Here is a 22,735-nt window from a genome sequence, read left to right on the forward strand (position 1 = left end):
ACTGGGAACATACCAAAAGTATGTAACTGGAGCAGCAATTTTTTTTCCATGTAGCTGGTCCCTCTCAACTACTGGAACAAAAGACTCAGTCACAGCTTAGTCTTGCCACTAGAAGAATGCTTTTAAGAAACTCTTTTTAAGCTGTCTGCTAGATCACACTCTCCTATTCAGTGCACCTTTGTTACTGGTCTTAGGACATCCAAAGGGCATGTGTTGTGTTTTGGGTCATAGCGGCTTCCATTTCTGAGCCAGTTGCTGTGGCGTGGGTGTCCAGGGGATGAGACGTTGTGTGGTTTTTTCTCATTCTTGGTCCAGTTAGTCAGCCAACCCTCTTGGGATGAGGTGGAGCTGCCCCCCTCCTGACGATGATGAACTATCAGTTGTTTGTAATTTTCTCAAAAAATAAATACTCCGAGGCTACAGTTTCTCATGATTGGTCTTAACCCCACAAGTGTGTTTTGTTGTTGTTTTTGGAAAGTTTCAAAAACATCTGTTTGAGGAGATTATTTCAGTGGAGAACAGGAATGTCAGCAGTTAAACTTTGCAGACACATTTTCTCTCCTTTTTCTTGTCCAAATAACCCTTGAAAATGGCCTCAGGGAGGCATTCGTAGCAAAAATCCATTTTCCTTCTCTCTGCTTTTGATTTTTTTTCTTGATTTCTCCTCTTTCTGAGAAAATGCATAAGAAAATAAGAAGGATCTAGACATACTTTGTATCGCAAAGAAAAATAACAGGCCTCTCATTGCTTTCACCCAACTTTGCAGTTGTACCTGGTTCATTTCACCTGGGACAAAGTTACACTGCATTTAGTTTCAGCCTTTTTTGCCCTAACATTAGAGCAAAATTCTCTGGTACTTGAATCTTTAGGATTATCTTTTAGATCAAATTTACTAGGTAACTTGGTCCAAAAAGTGAATCCAATAAGATGCATCATACCTCCAGTGACACCCCCCATCCAGGCATCTGCTTTTACATGAGTAGATCTCAGGCATCCTGTTTGGGAACCATTAAAGCGGTACTTGCTTACAACTAACTCTGTGGTAGGGATTAACGGGTTAACTTCTTTCTCCTTCTCTGAATACCTATATTTTCTCACCCCCTCTCATTCCCCAAATACATTCTATTCTCCTGTTGCTTTTAAAAACAGGCTGGTGGCTGGCAGCAGCAGTGGGATCTGTTTCCATTTTGAACCTTATAAATTACTAAGGGTGCAGAAGTAGCAGGAATTGTTTGGTTGGGCCTTGTTACGCAGGAGGGGGTCTGGGCTGAATTTCCTCAGTAAAACCTTTGTCAATTTTACAACCCAAACACCTCTGCAGAGCCCTGTAGTCAGAGGAAATAGCCCCCCATCCCTCTTTGCTTGTTCTCTTTTTGTATTTATTACTTTGTGTTCATTTGGTCTCCCTCTCTCCCTTCCTTAACTTTCTTGCCTGCCTGCTTTGAGGCATGCAAGAAACACAGCTATCTCCTTGTTTTTTATTTTTTTATTTTATTTTATTTTTTTGAGACAGAGTCTCACTGTGTTACCCTCTGTAGAGTGCAGTGGCATGACAGCGCACAGCAACCTCAAACTCCTGGGTTTAAGCCATTCTCTTGCCTTAGCCTCCCTAGTAGCTGGGGCTATTATAGGCCGCCACAGGGCCTGGCTATTTTTAGAGACAAGGTCTCGCTCTTGCTCAGGCTGGTCTTAAACCCATGAGCTCAGGCAATCCTCCCACCTAAGCCTCCCATTGTGCTAGGATTACAGGAGTGAGCCACCACACCCAGAGGTAGCAATCTCCTTAAGGAGCTGAAGAAAATGGGGTATGCCATTAACAAGCTAGTTCCCTAAAAATCCCATAACTTGGAACTCCTACAGTGTCCTATATAAATATATTACCTCACTGGGAAAAGGTAGCTTAGAGAATTAAAACAAGTATCTGGAAAATTGAGAGGATACCAAAAGCTCTTTCTTTGGTACTTTCTTCGTGTATCCAAAAACTTTTGTTATGATCCACATCTAAACTTTTCTTCCAGAAATCATTGTTAAAATTCCTCACTGTTCTATATCACCCTTATTCCAGTGCTGTTTGCTGAACACCCACTGAGTACAGAGCCCTTATAGAAAAAAAGGGAAATGGCTACTGTATGGTTAAAAGCACATAGTTTTGGAATCAGCCCAAACCCAAAACCCTGGGTTTCAGTCCAGACCTATAGTTAGATGACTGGGCGAGTTACTTGACCTCTGGAACTCAGGTGCCTCACCTGTGAAATGGGGATGTTATCCCCCACTTTGCAGGGTTGATGTGAAGATTAATGGAGACACTTTGTGCAAAGAGCTGAGCAGGTACCTGAGCAGTATCAGGCATAGCCTCCTTACCTCATTTTTCTCTCCTGTACTCACTTCCTTTGCAGTCTCTCAGACTGCACTTTGGTAACAAGATGGACCTCGGATTTACTGGGTTGTTTGAAAAGGAGCAAAAGCTCTGTCTACACCAACAGGAAATGATTTTAACTTGCCAGGAGAGAACTTCTGAAAGTTTCTTTAAAACTTTTCTTTCACATGCATTTTATAAAATATCCCCTTGTCCTTCCCCAGAGCAGTTAAGGAGTCCTGTAAGTCCTCTGATGTCAAAGTTGTGAAGCAAAGAGAGGAAATAAAAATCACGGGGAAAGAACTCTTTTTTGGTAAACATTTCTGCATCAGTGGGGGGGCCTGGCATCCTAAATCTGACTTAGAGAGGTGCTGACTAGCAGAGCAGATATGGGCCTCTTCCCTTCCTCTGCCAGGCAGAGAGCCAAAGGGCCACAGAACCTGGGGGAAGGGAGAGGGTTTAGGCAAAGGTCAAACACTTACTAGCCCAGAGCAAGAGTCCCCTGTGTCAGGAGTATTAGAGATTGAAAAGCCCAAGACTGTCTCTTTAGAACAGACTGTGCAGGCAGCCAGAGCTCCAGGGACTGGAGAATACAACACATCTCTCAGATGAGAAACTTAACTACTTCTCTGATTTTTCAGTGGTGACTATGAATGTTCAAAAGAGTCTCTGGTTAAATTAATCTTCCCCATGGTTATTAACAGGTCTAGAAGAATTAACATTGTTGAATGTACATCACACTCCTGGAAATATATTATTAATATTGCCAGCATGGTCTGTTGTCCAGATCATTGGAATGCTGTTTTAACTGTTATCCGAATGCATGCTAATGCCTCCCTCCCTAACAAGGGAGACACTTCCTTCCTTACTTGCTAAGGTTCTGCAATCCCATGGGTGAAACACATAGAAGCAAAATCTTGGTTATGCCAGAAGATTGTGTGTGTGTGTATGTTAGAAGGTACACTTGCCTGTGTGATGTTGATTAGTCTTTTAAGGAACACCGCTAAAGGGAGGCAAAAGAAATAATGCTGTGGAAGGGGAGAAGCTTACAATCTAGGTGCATGTTAAGACAGTGGCTGATCACTGAGATGTGCCCGCAGGAGGCTGGTAGTACTGTGTGGTCTGAAGCCCCAGAGGAATGTTGCATCTGGCTAGAGATGCAACCTGAGCAGTTCTGTAGAGAAGGAAAAGTCCAGAATGCCAGCACCAGGAGCAGAGAGACGTGGAAGGTGCAAGTGAAGCCGACACAAGACTGAGTGTCCTGAGAAAGTGAGGGGCATTGGCTGACATGGGACTTTTGGCTGTGTTCATGGTTGGGGGAGTTGAGATTGCAGATAAGCTGAGAAGAGTATGTTGATTTCGCAAATAAGAGGGGGTTCACAGGGAGATGGCTGTAGAACTGAAGTGAGGAAATCAATGCAAGAGAGCTTTCATGAGCCACTGAGACTTTAGGATTCATTTTGAGTAGTAGCATCTTCCGCAAGGCGCATTTAGTAGACGTTACAGGTATGACAGTGCTGTCCCACAGGAGTCTGCAGTAGCCACGTGGCAGGCTACGTGCTGTGGGCATCTGTGTTCCCTAATGGTGAGAGAGTAAGTTCATCTGTGAAAGTCTGCTGGATGTTCACTGCCCTGTGCCCTGGGCGTAGGTCCCAGCTTCTCTCTATCCTGCCCTCCCCTGTCCTTGGTGCTGTTGGCCCATGGGGCATGATTCTGTCATTCTTGCCATAATAGAATCGCCTTCTGGCTCAAGGGAAAGAGCTCAAGGAGCCAACTTAGGAGAAGTTTCTTTTAGATGAGAAATGGCCTGAAAGTGTCCTTTAGATCTTCCAGCAGCTCGAGTAGGTCTCTACTCTGAATGTTGCTGGCAGGGAGTGTGGGACAAAGCTGGGTCCTGTGGCTCCCACAGGGGCATCCCAGGCACCCTCCCCATGGTTATTTCTCTCCCTTTCTCTCTCAGAACAGAGTGTTGCAGGGGACTGCGGTGTGGTGTCTCTGTGTGATCCCGGCAGCTTATGGGACATTGGCTTTGGACCCTCTGTGACACACCATGCTGCGTGGGATGATGAGGATGTGGAGAGGAAGGCAGCCTGACATCCCCCTGGCTTGCCTCCTCTTAGCCACCGCAGGCTGCTTTGCTGACTTGAGTGAGTGTTTTCCTTCCCTTTCTCAGCCCACCCCTCTGGGAAGAACACTTGGCCCCCACCGTCAAATGGAAAGGTTAATAAGCATTCTGCCCCAAATCTGTGAAAAGGCCTTCCTCTTCCTAGATTCCATGAATACTTCATTCCCCCTGGCTTTCAGGGACATACGAATACAAGATGAGAAGTGATCACAGCAACATCATATTGGTTATATTTTGGTATTTTACGCATTCCAAAGATATATAGGAGGAGGAGAAAAAGTAGTAATAATAGTAGTAGGCTTGGCGCCTGTGGCTCAAGCGGCTAAGGCGCCAGCCACATACACCTGAGCTGGTGGGTTCGAATCCAGCCTGGGCCCGCCAAACAACAATGATAGCTGTAACCAAAATATAGCCGGGTGTTGGTGGCAGATGCCTGTAATCCTAGCTACTTGGCAGGCAGAGGCAAGAGAATCGCTTGAGCCCAGAAGTTGGAGGTTGCTGTGAGCTATGATGCTACAGCACTCTACCCAGGGTAACAGCTTGAGGCTCTGTCTCAAAAAAAAAAAAAAATAATAATAATAGTAGCAGCCATTTATTGTGCTTCTGTCATATGAGGTCATGGTGCACAATTTACATGCATCATCTGTAAACCTTACAAAACCCCTGAGACAAGTGTCAGCCTCATTTACAGATAAGGAACTGAGACTTTAAAAGGCAGAGTCACATGGCTCAGCTGTAGTGGCACTGGGATCAGACCCAGGTCTGCCCAACTCCAAAGCTCAAGCCCTTGTCTTTCCAGCACACTGCCACTCCAAATCTGTCTGGGGACAAAGACAGGTTGGGAAAAGAGTTCAGATCAGCTGCTCTGGTGCCCCACTCTGGAAGACTGCCTGAGCACTAAGCTTCTGAAAAGGTGATGTTGTTGGTTTCTCGGGGGCACCCTTTCATTGCTGCTTTTCTTGTTCTTCCTCCAGATGAGGTCCCTCAGGTCACTGTTCAGCCTGCGTCCACTGTCCAGAAGCTTGGAGGAACTGTGATCTTGGGCTGTGTGGTGGAACCCCCGCGGATGAACATAACCTGGCGTCTGAATGGAAAGGAACTGAATGGCTCAGATGATACCCTGGGCATCCTCATCACCCATGGGACCCTAGTCATCACCGCCCTGAGCAACCACACTGTCGGACGCTACCAGTGTGTGGCCCGGATGACTGCAGGGGCTGTGGCCAGCGTGCCAGCCCCTGTGACACTAGCCAGTGAGTCTGCACCTGTGTCTCTGCCATGGTGCAGTCCCTCCTCCTCTCTCTCCTTCTCCCCCCACCATTCATACGCTCTCCACTAGCCTCTCCATAAAAGGGACCTTTTGCTGAAATTTTAAATCAGAGAATGGTAGCTGCCTAGTGATCCCCAGTGACAGGGGCCCCTATGCCCCTGGGAAGCTTCTGTCTGAGAGGGACTGTGTCTGGAAATGTGTCTGAACAGAGGGAAATTAGTGTTCTTGACATGATTGAACTGTTTCTGTGGGCCTCAGAGCTGGGCTATCCCGTGCCTTTCTTCTCGGTTATCCTTGTGGCTTTGGGTACAGTGTGCCAACGGCTCAGTCAGTCTCCTTGTTCCATTGTCAGAGCAATTATAGTCAGAGCTTTGGCTGGGGTAATGCATAGTCTGAACAGAGGCTGCCCATCCCAGATTTGGGCTCCCGTGTCTCTGTGAGGAGCAAACATACTCCAGAGGCCTGGAATATAACTACTAGAACCTGACAAAAAGGGAAACTGCAACAGAAAGATAAAGGGAAAAAGGAAAGAGAAGTAAGGAAGATATCAGGTGACAATTTGGTCAAAGGACAGTGCCATACTACTTTTTTTTTTTTTTTTTTTTTTTCTGAGACAGAGTTGAGACTCTGGGGAGAGTGCCATGGCATCATCATAGCTCATAGCAGCCTCAAACTCTTCAAGCGATCCTCCTACCTCAGCCTCCCCAAGTAGCTGGGACCACAGGTGTCCACATGACACTTGGCTAGTTTTTTTTTTTTTTTTTTTTCCCTATTTTTAGTAGAGATGGGGTCTCATTGTTGCTTAGAGTGGTCTCAAACACCTCAGCTCAAGCAATCTACCTGCCTCAGCCTCCCAGAGGGCTAGGATTACAGGCATGAGCCACTCTATCTGGACTACCATTTGTTTTTAGTTCTGCCAGTCTTTTTGTATATGTTGTTGGCCTCAGATAGTTTATTAAAATTATTACAACTGTAGACATTCTATTTATGATGTAGAATCAGTGTGATCTCTAATCTCTATTTTCTCTGATTATTATTACTGCAGAGAATGTAGGTCCTCAAGCCAACATATGGAAACTAGGGCCCAAATGGCTTCCAAGGTCCCTCCCAACTGAATAATTCCAGTGAATTCCATTTTCATGCACTTCCTGCCAGATTGTTCCCCTGACTATTGTTATTTCTTTTATGCTTGTGAAAGTGAGGCATAGTTTTTACAAAATTACTTAGGTAGTTTATATTGTAAAGACCCACCAGAAAAAAGCAAGGGCCGAGAAGAGCTGGAAGAGGAACTTGTCCAAGACAGGTGTGCCTGATTGTCACCATGTTCTACCCTACTAAGCCCCTTTATAGGTGGGCAGGTGGATGTGGGGAATTACACACATTGCCTGTATGTGACTACCACTTGGGACCCATGATACATGCAGGAATGTGAGACTTGACTGAAGGCAGCCTGACACCCATTCTCATGTGTTGAGCCTATAACCAGATAAGTTAAAGAATTGCCACCAACTTGGCCCCTTTCCTGGATCCTCAAGTGTGAAATATCGGGAAACTTGTAGAGACTTTCACAGAATTTACCTTAAACTTTGACATTTCTAGGGCCTGTTCCCTCATAACTTAGCAGTGCCCCCTCATCCCTGATAGCCTTACTTGGGCTTCTGCACCACCATCTTCATCACCCTCAGGGATGATGTGGTTCTAGGAGGTTGGTGTTAACTGCATCATGGGTCATACCTAAAGACAGCAAACTTCTGAAATGCCCCTCTGTCCAAGTCAATAGGGGCCCTGGGGTGAGTGAGGTGTGAGTCCTGAGAGGAGAGTGGGAGAGACAGGGGAGTAGAAAAGCAAGGGAGAAAGGTCCACTCCCCACCCTCAGGTCCCCAGATCTCTGGAGAAGCATCACTCTGTGGGAGAGTGGAACGGAGGCTGCCAGCAGAATTCCTCTTTCCCTGGGAAACAGTCCAGCAGCCCTGCCCTTTCCTCAGAAAGAAGGTAGAGTGTGTCCTCAGCTGCCTCCTCAGGGGCCAGGCTGACTCTGGGTGACATCTTGGAGCACTGTACGGTGGGAGCCACCCTCGTTTGTGGCAGAAGGAGTCCCCATGGAGTCTGGGTGCTGAGCAGCAAGGGAGGCAGGCCCTGGGCAGCCAGCTGGGCTCTCCCCTCCAGTTGTGCTTATGTGTGGGGAGGCCACTGGAAGGCCTGAGTGAGGAGGGTGGAAGGTGGGACCAGTCACAGAAGCCCTTCCTACCATTGTGAACTGACTACCTCTACTTTAATATTTTTAAATTATAATTATAATTGCATGTAGAAAGGTTAGAACATACAGAAATGTACCTCCTAGGCCTGTCATCTTCCTACAACCACCCTTATCTATGAGAGTATGCCTTTCTAGTCTTTCTGCAGACCCACAGTTGTGCACTATTGTAATGATGTACAGTACTTTTTTCTCCCTTTGACATTGTAGGAGAAGCATTCTCTATTGGCCATATGACCATAATTTACTTTTTATTTCTATTGACCATTAAATACCTACAGCAAAGTATACAAAGTATACCAGTCTTAAATGAATAGTGGTGCATTTTTTTCATATGTGTGCACCGTGTACCCGTACCTCTGGCACGTTTCCTCCTGCCCTTTCTTCGCTAATCCATCCTCCCAGTCCCCACCAGTGGTTATGATCAGTTACTAACAGTCCTATAATGTCCCCATTCCACCATAATGTAGTGAACCCTTTTCCTATTGCTGGACAGTTAGGGTCCTTCCAGTTTTCATTATTGCAAATTAGGTGTGCCATTTAGCAATATTTGCACCCTTGAAGGGTGCAAACACTTCTCATCTAGGAGGGAGATATTTTTTTTTATTTTTTATTTTTTTGTAGAGACGGAGTCTCACTTTATGGCCCTCGGTAGAGTGCCGTGGCGTCACACAGCTCACAGCAACCTCCAACTCCTGGGCTTAGGCGATTCTCCTGCCTCAGCCTCCCGAGTAGCTGGGACTACAGGCGCCCGCCACAACGCCCGGCTATTTTTTTGTTGCAGTGTGGCCGGGGCTGGGTTTGAACCCGCTACCCTCGCCATATGGGGCTGGCGCCCTGCTCACTGACCTACAGGCGCTGCCCAGGAGGGAGATTTTTTAAAAAATTTATTTATAAATATGAAACGCTTCACGAATTTGTGTGTCATCCTTGCACAGGGGCCATGCTAATCTTCTCTGTATCATTCAAATTTTAATTATATTTTAGTATTTTAAAATTAAAAAAAATTTTTTTTTTATTCTTAAATCATAGCTATGTATATTAGTGCAATCAAGGGGTACAATGTACTGGTTTCATTTACAATCTGAAATATTCTCATCAAACTGTTCAACGTAGCCTTCATGGCATTTTCTTAGTTACTGTATGTAGACATTTGTATTCTGCCTTTAGTTAAGTTTTGCCTGTACCCATTCTAAGATGCACCATAGGTGTGGCCCCACCCATTACCCTCCCTCCATCCTAACCTCCCCCCTCCCTTTCCCTTCCTTGGCGCTTTCCTCATAGTCTTGTGCTATAGTTGGGTTATAGCCTTCATGTGAAAGTTATAATTTAGCTTCATAGTAGGGCTGAGTACATTGGATACTTTTCTTCCATTCCTGAGATACTTTGCTAAGAAGAATATGTTCTAGCTCCATCCATGTAAACATGAAAGAGGTAAAGTCTCCATCTTTCTTTTTTTTTCTTTTTTTTATTGTTGGGGATTCATTGAGGGTACAATAAGCCAGGTTAAACTGACTGCAATTGTTAGGTAAAGTCCCTCTTGCAATCATGTCTTGCCCCCATAAAGTGTGACACACACCAAGGCCCCACCCACCTCCCTCCTTCCCTCTTTCTGTTCCCCCCCATAACCATAATTGTCATTAATTGTCCTCATATCAAAATTGAGTACATAGGATTCATGCTTCTCCATTCTTGTGATGCTTTACTAAGAATAATGTCTTCCACGTCCATCCAGGTTAATACGAAGGATGTAAAGTCTCCATTTTTTTTAATAGCTGAATAGTATTCTATGGTATACATATACCACAGCTTGTTAATCCATTCCTGGGTTGGTGGGCATTTAGGCTGTTTCCACATTTTGGCGATTGTAAATTGAGCTGCAATAAACAGTCTAGTACAAGTGTCCTTATGATAAAAGGATTTCTTTCCATCTGGGTAGATGCCCAGTAATGGGATTGCAGGATCAAATGGGAGGTCTAGCTTGAGTGCTTTGAGGTTTCTCCATGCTTCCTTCCAGAAAGGTTGTACTAGTTTGCAGTCCCACCAGCAGTGTGAAAGTGTTCCCTTCTCTCCACATCCACGCCAGCATCTGCAGTTTAGAGATTTTGTGATGTGGGCCATTCTCACTGGGGTTAGATGATATCTCAGGGTTGTTTTGATTTGCATTTCTCTAATATATAGAGATGATGAACATTTTTTCATGTGTTTGTTAGCCATTCGTCTGTCATCTTTAGAGAAAGTTCTATTCATGTCTCTTGCCCATTGATATAAGGGATTGTTGGCTTTTTTCATGTGGATTAATTTGAGTTCTCTCTAGATCCTAGTTATCAAGCTTTTGTCTGATTGAAAATATGCAAATATCCTTTTCTATTGTGTAGGTTGTCTCTTTGCTTTGGTTATTATCTCCTTAGCTGTACAGAAGCTTTTCAGTTTAATGAAGTCCCATTTGTTTATTTTTGTTGTTGTTGCAATTGCCATGGCAGTCTTCTTCATGAAGTCTTTCCCCAGGCCAATATCTTCCAGTGTTTTTCCTATGCTTTCTTTAAGGATTTTTATTGTTTCATGCCTTAAGTTTAAGTCCTTTATCCATCTTGAATCAATTTTTGTGAGTGGGGAAAGGTGTGGGTCCAGTTTCAGTCTTTTACACGTAGACATCCAGTTCTCCCAACACCATTTATTGAATAGGGAGTCTTTCCCCCAAGGTATGTTCTTGTTTGGTTTATCAAAGATTAGGTGGTTCTAAAACGTTAGTTTCATTTCTTGGTTTTCAATTCGATTCCAAGTGTCTATGTCTCTGTTTTTGTGCCAGTACCATGCTGTCTTCAGCACTATGGCTTTGTAGTACAGACTAAGATCTGGTATGCTGATGCCCCCAGCTTTATTTTTGTTACAGAGAACTGCCTTAGCTATACAGGGTTTTTCCGGTTCCATACAAAACGCAGAATCATTTTTTCCAAATCTTGAAAGTACGATGTTGGTATTTTGATAGGAATGGCATTGAATAGGTAGATTGCTTTGGGAAGTATAGACATTTTAACAATGTTGATTCTTCCCATCCATGAGCATGGTATGTTCTTCCATTTGTTAATATCCTCTGCTATTTCCTTTCTGAGGATTTCATAGTTTTCTTTATAGAGGTCCTTCACCTCCTTCGTTAGGTCTATTCCTAGGTATTTCATTTTCTTTGAGACTATGGTGAAGGGAGTTGTGTCCTTAATTAGCTTCTCATCTTGACTGTTATTGGTGTACACAAAGGCTATTGACTTGTGGACATTGATTTTATATCCTGAAATCTTACTGTATTTTTTGATGACTTCTAGGAGTCTTGTGGTTGAGTCTTTGGGGTTCTCTAAGTATAAGATCATGTCGTCAGCAAAGAGGGAGAGTTTGACCTCCTCTGCTCCCATTTGGATTCCCTTTATTTCCTTGTCTTGCCTAATTGTATTGGCTAGAACTTCCAGCACTACGTTGAATAGTAAAGGTGACAGAGGACAACCTTGTCTGGTTCCAGTTCTAAGAGAAAAAGCTTTGAGTTTTACTCCATTCAGTAAAATATTGGCTGTGGGTTTGTCATAGATAAGCTTCAATCAGTTTTAGAAATGTGCCACCTATGCCTATACTCTTCAGTGTTCTAATTAGAAAAGGATGCTGGATTTTATCAACTGCTTTTTCTGCATCTATTGAGAGGATCATGTGATCTTTATTTTTGCCTCTGTTAATATGGTGGAAAACGTATATAGACTTGCGTATGTTAAACCAGCCTTGCATCCCTGGTATGAAGCCTACTTGATCATGATGAATGACTTTTTTGATGATAAGCTGTAATCTATTGGCTAGGATTTTGTTGAGAATTTTTGCGTCTATGTTCATGAGTGAGATTGGTCTGAAATTCTCCTTTTTGTTTGGGTCTTTTCCTGGTTTTGGTATCAGGGTGATGTTTGCTTCATAGAATGTGTTCGGGAAGATTCCTTCTTCCTCAATTTTTTGGAATAAATTCTGCAGTACAGGAATAAGCTCTTCCTTGAAGGTTTGATAGAATTCTGGAGTGAAGCCATCTGGACCAGGGCAGTTTTTGGTTGGAAGCTTTTTTATTGTTTCTTTGATCTCAGTGCTTGAAATTGGTCTGTTCAGGAGCTCTATTTCTTCCTGGCTGAGTCTAGGGAGAGGGTGTGATTCCAAATATTGATCCATTTCTTTCACATTGTCAAATTTCTGGGCATAGAGTTTCTGGTAGTATTCAGAGATGATCTCTTGTATCTCTGTGGGATCAGTTGTTATTTCCCCTTTATCATTTCTGATTGAGGTTACTAGAGATTTTACTTTTCTGTTCCTCGTTAGTCTGGCCAATGGTTTATCTATTTTATTTATTTTTTCAAAAAAACCAACTCCTTGTTTCATTAATTTTCTGAATGATTCTTTTGTTTTCAATTTCATTGATCTCTGATTTGATTTTGGATATTTCTTGTCTTCTACTGAGTTTAGGCTTAGATTGTTCTTCTTTTTCCAATTCCATAAGATCTCTTGTGAGATTGTTGATGCGCTCTCTTTCTGTTTTTCGAATGTAGGCATCTAAAGCGATGAATTTTCCTCTCAAAACTGCTTTTGCAGTATCCCAGAGGTTTTGGTAGCTTGTGTCTTCATTGTTGTTATGCTCAAGGAAGTTAATGATTTCCTGTTTTATTTCTTCCTTCACCCATCTGTTATTCAACAGAAGATTGTTTAGTTTCCATGCCTTTGGGTGGGGTCGAGCATTTTTGTTAGAGTTGAGTTCCACCTTTAGTGCCTTATGGTCTGAAAAGATACAAGGTAAAATTTCAATTCTTTTGATTCTGTTGATATTTGTTTTGTGTCCCAGGATATGATCAATTTTGGAGAATGTTCCATGGGGTGATGAGAAGAATGTATATTCTTTATCTTTGGGATGGAGTGTTCTATATGCGTCTATCAAGCACAGTTGTTCTAGGGTCTCATTTAAGTCTCTTATATCCTTGTTTAATTTCTGTTTAGAGGATCCGTCCAGCTCTGTAAGAGGAGTGTTAAGGTCCCCTATTATTATGGTATTATCAGATATCATATTGCTCAGACTGAGTAAGGTCTGTTTCAAGAATCTGGGAGCATGTAAATTGGGTGCATAGATATTTAGAATTGAAATGTCTTCTTGTTGTATTTTTCCCTTGACCAATATAAAGTGACCATCTTTGTCTTTTTTGACTTTAGTTGCTTTAAATGCACATGTATCTGAAAATAAGATTGCAACTCCTCTTTTCTTCTGAATTCCATTTGCCTGAAAAATTGTCTTCCAACCCTTGACTCGGAGCTTTAATTTGTCTTTTGAAGCCAGGTGTGTTTCTTGCAGACAGCAAATGGATGGCTTGTGTTTTTTAATCCAGTCAACCAATCTATGTCTCTTCAGTGGGGAATTCAAGCCATTAACATTTATTGAGATAATTGACAAGTGTGGTAGTATTCTATTCGTCTTACTTTGTGAGAGTCCATTGCTTAGTTTTATCTTTTGCATCAGTGTGGAGGTTAGGTTCTGTCCTTTAATTTCTGAGTTCTTACTTTGCTGCTGATCCATTGTGGTGGTCAGTGTGCAGAACAGGTTGAAGTATTTCCTGTAGAGCTGGTCTTGTTGTGGTGAATTTCCTCAATGTTTTTATATCCGTAAATGATTTGATTTCTCCGTCAATTTTGAAGCTTAGCTTAGCAGGGTACAGAATTCTGGGCTGGAAATTGTTCTGTTTAAGTAGATTAAAGGTAGATGACCATTGTCTTCTTGCTTGAAAAGTTTCATTAGAGAAGTCTGCGGTCACTCTGATGGATTTGCCCCTGTAGGTCAACTGGCGCTTACTCCTGGCAGCTTGCAGAATCATTTCTTTTGTCTTGACTTTGGACAGGTTCATCACAATGTGTCTTGGAGAAGCTCGGTTAGAGTTGAGGCGACCTGGGGTCCGATAGCCCTCTGAAAGCAGTGTGTCAGAATCTTTGGTGATATTTGGGAAATTTTCTTTTATAATATTCTCTAGTATGGCTTCCATTCCTCTGGGGCATTCTTCTTCCCCTTCTGGAATTCCTATAACTCATATGTTGGAACGCTTCATAAAGTCCCATAATTCTGACAGTGAACGTTCTGCTTTCTCTGTCTTCTTTTCTGCCTCCTTTACTATCTGAGTTATCTCAAAAACTTTGTCTTCTACCTCTGAAATTCTTCTTCTGCATGGCTTAAACTGTTGCTGATACTTTCCATTGCATCTTTAAGTTCCCTGATTGACTGTTTCATTTTCTTCAGCTCTGCTATATCCTTTTTATATTCTTCATATCGTTCATCTCTGATTTGATTCTGTTTTTGTATTTCCTTTTGGTTCTTTTCCCTTTATTAGCAGTTTCCTTCATTGTTTCCATCATTTATTTCATTGTTTTCAACATGTGTATTCTAAATTCCCTTTCTGTCATTCCTAACATTTCTGTATAGGTGGAATCCTCTGCAGTAGCTACCTCAGGTCCCTTGGCGGGGTTGTTCTGGACTGGTTCTTCATGTTTCCTGGAGTTTTCTGCTGATGATTCTTCCTCATGAGTGATTTCTTTTATCTGTTTCCTTGCCCTAATTTTCCTTTCGCTTCCTCTTGCTCTTTAAGTTCTCGTGCCTGTGGACTAAGGGTTACAGGACCAGAAGGGTGAGAAGGTTTAAGAGCAAAAAAGGGATGAAAGAAAGGAGGACCGAGTGATAAGGAAAAATAGAGAAAGGAGAGGGGGTGGGTAAAAGGAATATTGACAGAAAGAAGAGAGGCACAGAAAGAGGGAGACAGAGCAATATAGGTGTACAGTAGGGTACTTTGATACAACCTTAAAAAAAAAAAAAAACACCTTCTGGGGGTGCCCAGTTGGGTCGTTCCCTTGAGGTCAGCTGCTCTTTGCTAACCTGATCAGACACAGTACCCCACCAAAACAAGCAAACAGAAAACTTTACGGGATAAAATTGGCTGGAAAAACCAAATAATAGCGGTAGAAACACTAACAAAAATGAAGTTCTAATTATTGAAATAGGCAGCAATGGGAAATTATAATTAAACTAGAAAAATTGAGAAAGAAAAAGGATCTGTATGGAAAAGGTTGAACTGAAAAAACAAAACAACAATCCACAACATCAAAATAAACAAAAAAAAACAACCAAACCAAAAAGAAAAAAAAAAAAAACACAACCAAAAACAAAGCAGTATGTATATGTTATTGAATATTGTCTGGGCAACACGTGGTCTTCTGGAGTATGAGATGTTAATCACAGTTCTGATACGACTGGAGGCTGCTAGTTTCTCAAACCCCAGCAGGTAGACACCCTAAATCTCTCTTCAGCCCACTTAAAAGGCACTTTGAACTTGTTCACTTACTGAGCAGAAACTTTCTTAGGGAAGTGCTTGTCGCTGGAATCGTCGCTGGAATCACTGCTGAAGTGGCTATCCACTTACCCTGTGTGTCAAAACTGGTCTCCCTCTGCCCCTGTGGGTTAGGGCTGCAAGGCAGCTCAGACCCCGCCCTTAGGCTACTTGGTCGCTGGGTTACCAGCTCCCACCCAATTCCAGCTCTGCTACCCTGAGGGCGGAGCTTGCGGGGCAGATCGCTCACAATGTCTGCCTGTGACCCAGAGCCAAACACTATTAGCTCCGTCTGGCTCAGCGGCTCAGACTGGGGCCCTAGACAAAGGCCAAAGTTCTCCGCACTCCCGCTCAGGCTCTCCCCAAGGCAGTTCAGCTGAGTGCCAAGTCCAAAGACACCAAAACAGTTCACAGGTAAGGCTTTTCTGGTTTGCAGTCTTGCTGCTACTGAACTTACAGTTGCGGGCGGGTTTAGACGGATTGAACACACACGACTACTTGCCGGTTTTCCACTGTTTTAGTCCTCCTCTTGGGGTCCAGAAGTCTCTTGCTGACTCCCTGTATCCTCTCAGGGGTGATGATAGGCAGATCCACCAGCCAGAGATGCCTGGAGTCCTATATCCCCAGAGTCACGGTGCCCAGATGCAAGGAAGCTGTTACTTGGCTGCCATCTTGCTCCACCTCTAAGTCTCCATCTTTCTTTAAGGCTGCATAATATTCCATGGTATACATGTACCACAATTTGCTAGTCTATTCGTGGGTCGATGGGCACTTGGGCTTCTTCCATGACTTAGCGATTATGAATTGGGCTGCAAAAAACATTCTGGTACAGATGTCTTTGTTATATTGTGATTTTTGGTCTTCTAGGTTTATAGTAAAGGAATTACAGGATCGAATGGCAGGTCTATTTTTAGGTCTCTAAGTATTCTCCAAGCATCCTTCCAGAAGGAACGTATTAGTGTGCATTCCCACCAGCAGTGTAGAAGTGTGCCCTTTTCTCCACATCCACACCAACATCTCTGGTTTGGGGATTTTGTTATGTGGGCTACTCTTACTGGGGTTAGGTGATATCTCAAAGTACTTTTGATTTGCATTTCTCTGATGATTAAGGATGATGAGCTTTTTTTCATGTGTTTGTAGATCGTGCGTCTGTCTTCTTTAGAGAAGTTTCTCTTCGAGTCCCTTGCCCACTCTGAGATGGGATCACGTGTTCTTTCCTTGCTAATACGTTTGAGTTCTCTGTGGATTCTGGTTATTAGACCTTTATCAGAGGTATAACCTGCAAATATTTTCTCCCATTCTGAGAGCTGTCTGCTTGCTTTACTTACTATGTTCTTGGCTGTGCAGAAGCTTTTTCGTTTGATCATGTCTCAGTAGTGTATTTTTGATACTGCTTCAATTGCCTGGGGAGTCCTCCTCATAAAATATTCACCCAGGCTGATTCCTTCAAGAGTTTCCCCTGCACTTTCTTTAAGTATTTTTATAGTTTCATGTCTTAAGTTTAAATCTTTTATCCAGTGAAAGTCTATCTTAGTTAATGGTGAAAGGTGTGCGTCCAGTTTCAATCTTCTACAGGTTGCCAGCCAGTTCACCCAGCACCATTTGTTAAATAGGTAATCTTTTCCCCACTGAATGTTTTTAATTGGCTTGTGAAAGATCAAATAACAGAAAGTAGCTGGAATCATCTCTTAGTTCTCTATTTTGTTCCAGACATCTACTTCTCTGTTTTTGTGCCAATAGCATGCTGTTTTGATCACTATTGATTTATAGTTCAGCCTTAGCGTGATTCCTCTTGCTGTGTTTTTCTTGCTGAGTAATGTTTTGGCCATTCGAGGTTTTTCTGATTTCATATAAAACGAAGTATAATTTTTTCAAGATCTTTAAAATATGACAATGGAGATTTAATAGGAATTGCATTAAAATTATATATTGCGTTGGGTAGTATAGACATTTTAACAATGTTGATGCTTCCCAGCCATGAGCATGGTCTGTTTTTCGATTTGTTAACATCTTCAGCTATTTCTTTTCTTAAAGTTTCATAGTTCTCTTTGTAGAGATCTTTCACGTTCTTTGTTAGGTATTCTCCCAAATATTTCAACTTCTTTGGCACTACTGTGAAAGGAATAGACTCCTTGACTATTTTTTCAGCTTGGTTATTGTTGGTATATATAAAGGCTACAGATTTATGGATGTTGATTTTGTAGCCTGAGACATTGCTGTATTCCTTGATCACTTCTAAAAGTTTTGTAGTAGAATCGCTAGTGTTTTCCAGATATACGATCATATCATCTGTGAAGAGTGAAAGTTTGATCTCTTCTGACCCTATGTGAATACCCTTGATCGCCTTTTCTTCCCTAATTGCAATGGCTGAAACTTCCATTACAATGTTAAAGAGCAATGGAGACAGTGGGCAACCTTGCCTGGTTCCTGATCTAAGTGGAAATGATTTCAATTTAACTCCATTCAATACGATATTGGCTGTGGGTTTGCTGTAGATGGCCTCTATCAGTTTAAGAAATGTCCCTTCTATACCAATTTTCTTAAGTGCTCTGATCATGAAGGGATGCTGGATATTATCAAAAGCTTTTTCTGCATCAATTGAAAGAATCATATGGTCCTTATTTTTTAGTTTGTTTATGTGCCGAATTACATTTATAGATTTACGTATACTGAACCAGCCTTGAGACCCTGGAATAAATCCCACTTGGTTGTGGTGTATAATTTCTTTGATGTGTTGTTGGATTCTGTTTGTTAGGATCTTATTGAGTATTTTAGCATCTATATTCATTAGTGATATTGGTCTATAATTTTCTTTTCTTGTTGAGTCTTTCCCTGGTTTGGGGAAAGGTGATGTTTGCTTCGTGGAATGTGTTTGGTAATATTCCTTCTTTTTCTATATTTTTTTATTATTATTAAATCATAGCTGTGTATAGTAATGTAATCATTGGGCACCATACATTGATTTTATAAACAGTTTGACACATTTTCATCACACTGGTTAACTTAGCCTTCCTGGCATTTTCTTAGTTATTGTTGTTAAGACAATTATATTCTACATTTACTAAGTTTCACATGTACCCTTGTAAGATGTACTGCTAGTGTAATCCCACCAATCACCCTCCCTCCGCCCACCTCCGCCCTCCATCCCCTCCCTTTCCACCTTCCACCTATTCTTAGGTTATAACTGGTTTATAGCTTTCATGTGAAAGGCATAAATTAGTTTCATAGTAGGGCTGAGTACATTGGATACTTTTTCTTCCATTCTTGAGATACTTTACTAAGAAGAATATGTTCCAACACCATCCATGTAAACATGGAAGAAGTAAAGTCTCCATCTTTCTTTAAGGCTACATAATATTCCATGGTGTACATATACCACAATTTATTAATCCATTTGTGGATTGATGGGCACTTGGGCTTTTTCCATGACTTAGCAATTAAGAATTGGGCTGCAATAAACATTCTGGTACAAATATCTTTGATCTTTGTTATGATGTGATTTTTGGTCTTCTGCCTAGTAGAGGAATTATAGGATTTAATGGCAGATCTATTTTTAGATCTCTTAAGTGTTCTCCAAACATCTTTCCAGAAGGAATGTATTAATTTGCATTCCCACCAGCAGTGTAGAAGTGTTCCCTTTTCTCCACATCCACACTAACATCCCTAGTCTTGGGATTTTGTGATATGGGCTAATCTTACTGGAATTAGATGATATCTCAAAGTAGTTTTGATTTGCATTTCTCTGATGATTAAAGATGATGTGCATTTTTCATATGTCTGTAAGTTCTGCACCTGTCTTCTTTGGAGAAGTTTCTCTTCAAGTCCCTTGCCCAGCCTGCGATTGGATCACTTGTTCTTTTCTTGCTTAATACATTTGAGTTCTCTGTGAATTCTGGTTATTAAACCTTTGTCGGAAACATAACCTGCAAATATCTTCTCTCATTCTGATGGCTGTTTGCTTTCTTTACTTACTGTGTTCTTGGCTGTGCAGAAGCTTTTTAGTTTGATCAGGTCCCAGTAGTGTATTTTTGAAGCTGCTTCAATTGCCCAGGGCGTCCTCCTCATAAAATACTCGCCCAGACCGATTTCTTCAAGGGTTTTCCCTGCACTCTCTTCTAGTATTTTTATAGTTTCATGTCTTAAGTTTAAATCTTTAATGCAGTGAGAGTCTTAGTTAATGTTGAAAGGTATGGGTCCGGTTTCAGTCTTCTATAGGTTGCCAGCCAGTTCACCCAGCACCATTTGTTAAATAGGTAATCTTTTCCCCACTGAATCTTTTTTTTTTTTGTTTGTTTCTTTTTTTTTTTGTGTGTGTTTTTTGGCCGGGGCTGGGTTTGAACCCACCACCTCCGGCATATGGGACCGGCGCCCTACTCCTTGAGCCACAGGCGCCACTGAATGTTTTTAATTGGCTTGCCAAAGATCAAATAACGGTAAGTAGCTGCATTCATCTCTTGGTTCTCTATTCTGTTCCAGACATCTACTTCTTTGTTTTTGTGCCAGTACCATGCTGTTTTGATCACTATCGATTTATAACATAGTCTGAGGTCTGGTAGCGTGATTCCTCCTGCTTTGTTTTTATTGCTGAGTACTGTCTTGGCTATTTGAGGTTTTTTTCTGATTCCATATAAAACGAAGTATTATTTTTTCAAGATCTTTAAAGTATGACAGTGGAGCTTTAATAGGAATTGCACTAAAATTGTATATTGCTTTGGGTAGTATGGACATTTTAACAATGTTGATTCTTCCCAGGCATGAGCATGGTATGTTTTTCCATTTTAACATTTTCAGCTGTTTTTTTTCTTAGAGTTTCATAGTTCTCTTTATAGAAATCTTTCACGTCCTTTGTTAGATAAACTCCCAAATAGTTCATCTTCTTTGGCACTACTGTGAATAGAATAGAGTCCTTAACTGTTTTTTCAGCTTGACTGTTGTTGGTATATATAAAGGCTACCGATTTATGAATGTTGATTTTTGTAACCTGAGATTCTGCTGTATTCCTTGATCACTTCTAAGAGTTTGGTAGTAGAATCCCTGGTGTTTTCAAGATATACAATAATACCATCTGTGAGGAGCGAAAGTTTGATCTCTTCTGACCTTATATGGATACCTTTGATCTCCTTTTCTTCCCTAATTGCGATGGCTAAAACTTCCATTACAATGTGAAAGAGCAGTGGAGACCATGGGCAGCCTTGTCTGGTTCCTGATCTGAGTGGAAATGATTTCAATTTAACTCCATTCAATACGATATTGGCTGTGGGTTTGCTGTAGATGGGCCTCTATTAGTTTAAGAAATGTCCCTTCTGACTGCAAACTAGTACAACCTTTCTGGAAGGAAGTATGGAGAAACCTCAAAGCACTCAACCTAGACCTCCCATTTGATCCTGCAATCCCATTACTGGGCATCTACCCAGAAGGAAAAAAATCCCTTTATCATAAGGACACTTGTACTAGACTGTTTATTGCAGCTCAATTTACAATCGCCAAAATGTGGAAACAGCCTAAATGCCCACCAACCCAGGAATGGATTAACAAGCTGTGGTATATGTATACCATGGAATACTATTCAGCCATTAAAAAAAATGGAGACTTTACATCCTTCGTATTAACCTGGATGGAAGTGGAAGACATTATTCTTAGTAAAGCATCACAAGAATGGAGAAGCATGAATCCTATGTACTCAATCTTGATATGAGGACAATTAATGACAATTAAGGTTATGGGGGGGAAGCAGAAAGAGAGAGGGAGGGAGTGGGGTGGGGCCTTAGTGTGTGTCACACTTTATGGGGGCAAGACATGATTGCAAGAGGGACTTTACCTAACGATTGCAATCAGTGTAACTGGCTTATTGTACCCTCAATGAATCCCCAACAATAAAAAAAGAAAAAAAAAAAAAAAAAGAAATGTCCCTTCTACACCAATTTTCTTAAGTGCTCTGGTCATGAAGGGATGCTGGAAAATATCAAAAGCTTTTTCTGCATCAATTGAGAGAATCATATGGTCTTTGTTTTTTAATTTGTTTATGTGCTGGATTACATTTATAGATTTACGTATATTGAACCAGCCTTGAGACCCTGGGATAAAACTGACTTGGTCATGATGTGTAATTTGTTTGATGTGTTGCTGGATTCTGTTTGTTAGGATCTTGTTGAATATTTTTGCATCTATATTCATTAGTAATATTCGTCTATAATTTTCTTTTCTTGTTGGGTCTTTTCCTGGTTTGGGGGTCAGGGTGATGTTTCCTTCATAGAACGTGTTGGGTAGTCTTCCTTCTTTTTCTACCTTTTGGAACAGTTTGAGTAATATGGGTACTAATTCCTCTTTAAGGTTTCTGACGTTAAGCCATCTGGTCCCGGGATTTTCTTCTTAGAGAGGTTTTGTATGGTTGATGCTATTTTAGAACTTGATACGGGCCTGTTCAACATTTCCACTTGATTCTGGCTAAGTCTTGGAAGGTGACGTGCTTCCAGGTATTGGTCATTTTCCTTCAGATTTTCATATTTCTGAGAATAAAGTTTCTTGTAATATTCATTAAGGATTTTTTTGATTTCTGAGGAATCTGTTATTTCGTCTTTGTCATTTCTGATTGATGAGATTAGAGACTTTACTCTTTTTTTCTGGTTAGGTTAGCCAAAGTTTTATCTATTTTATTGACCTTTTCAAAAAACCAACTTTTTGATTTATTGATCTGTGTATAATTCTTTTGTTTTCAATTTCGTTTAATTGTGCTGTAATTTTGGTTATTTCTTTTCTTGTACTGGGTTTGGGGTTGGAATGTTCTTCCTTTTCCATTTGCTTGAGATGTCCCATTAAGTTGTTAACTTCTTCTCTTTCCATTCTCTTGAGAAAGGCTTGCACTGATATAAATTTCCCTCTTAGGACTGCCTTTGCAGTATCCCAGAGGTTCTGATAGTTCATGTCCTCATTGTCGTTTTGTTCCAAAAATTTGGCAATTTCCTTCTTAATCTCATCTCTGACCCAGCTATCATTCAGCATAAGTATATTTAACTTCCATGTTTTTGTATGAGTATGCAGATTCCTGTTGTTACTGTGCTTAACTTTTATTCCATGGTGGTCCAAGTCGATGCAAGGAATAATTTCTATTTATTTAAATTTACTGAGGTTAGACTTGTGACCTAAGATGTGATTGATTTTGGAGTATGTTCCGTGGGCTGATGAGAAGTATGTGTATTCAGTTTTGTTGGGATGAAATGTTCTGTACTTGTCTGCTAAATCCAAATGTTGGATGGTTAGGTTTAAATGTAACATTTCTTTGCTCAGCTTCTTATTGGAGGATCGATCCAACACTGCCAAAGGAGTGTTGAAATCTCCAACTATTATGGAGCTGGAGGAAATC

At 41.4% G+C, this 22,735-nt stretch overlaps 1 protein-coding gene and 1 non-coding gene across 7 annotated transcripts in view; one reads left to right on the plus strand and one right to left on the minus strand.

The window, feature by feature from the left end:
- BOC (BOC cell adhesion associated, oncogene regulated) overlaps positions 1–22,735 on the plus strand; it is a 96,857-nt gene that overhangs the window by 31,101 nt on the left and 43,021 nt on the right. For 4 of the 6 annotated variants that reach the window (XM_053565432.1, XM_053565433.1, XM_053565431.1 and 1 more), the window contains 2 exons: positions 4,317–4,503; positions 5,456–5,734. In XM_053565432.1, the coding sequence (XP_053421407.1) occupies positions 4,407–4,503; positions 5,456–5,734 (376 nt within the window). In that variant the 5' untranslated portion in view covers positions 4,317–4,406. The remainder of the gene's footprint in view (positions 1–4,316; positions 4,504–5,455; positions 5,735–22,735) is intronic. The other 2 variants (XM_053565434.1, XM_053565435.1) reach the window with 1 other exon arrangement.
- On the minus strand, positions 8,899–9,002 carry LOC128568218 (U6 spliceosomal RNA). Its single transcript, XR_008375040.1, has one exon. It is a non-coding gene; the product is annotated as a U6 spliceosomal RNA (small nuclear RNA).

The sequence above is a fragment of the Nycticebus coucang genome, chromosome 16 (genome assembly GCF_027406575.1).
Source record: "Nycticebus coucang isolate mNycCou1 chromosome 16, mNycCou1.pri, whole genome shotgun sequence".
Lineage (NCBI taxonomy): Eukaryota > Metazoa > Chordata > Mammalia > Primates > Lorisidae > Nycticebus > Nycticebus coucang.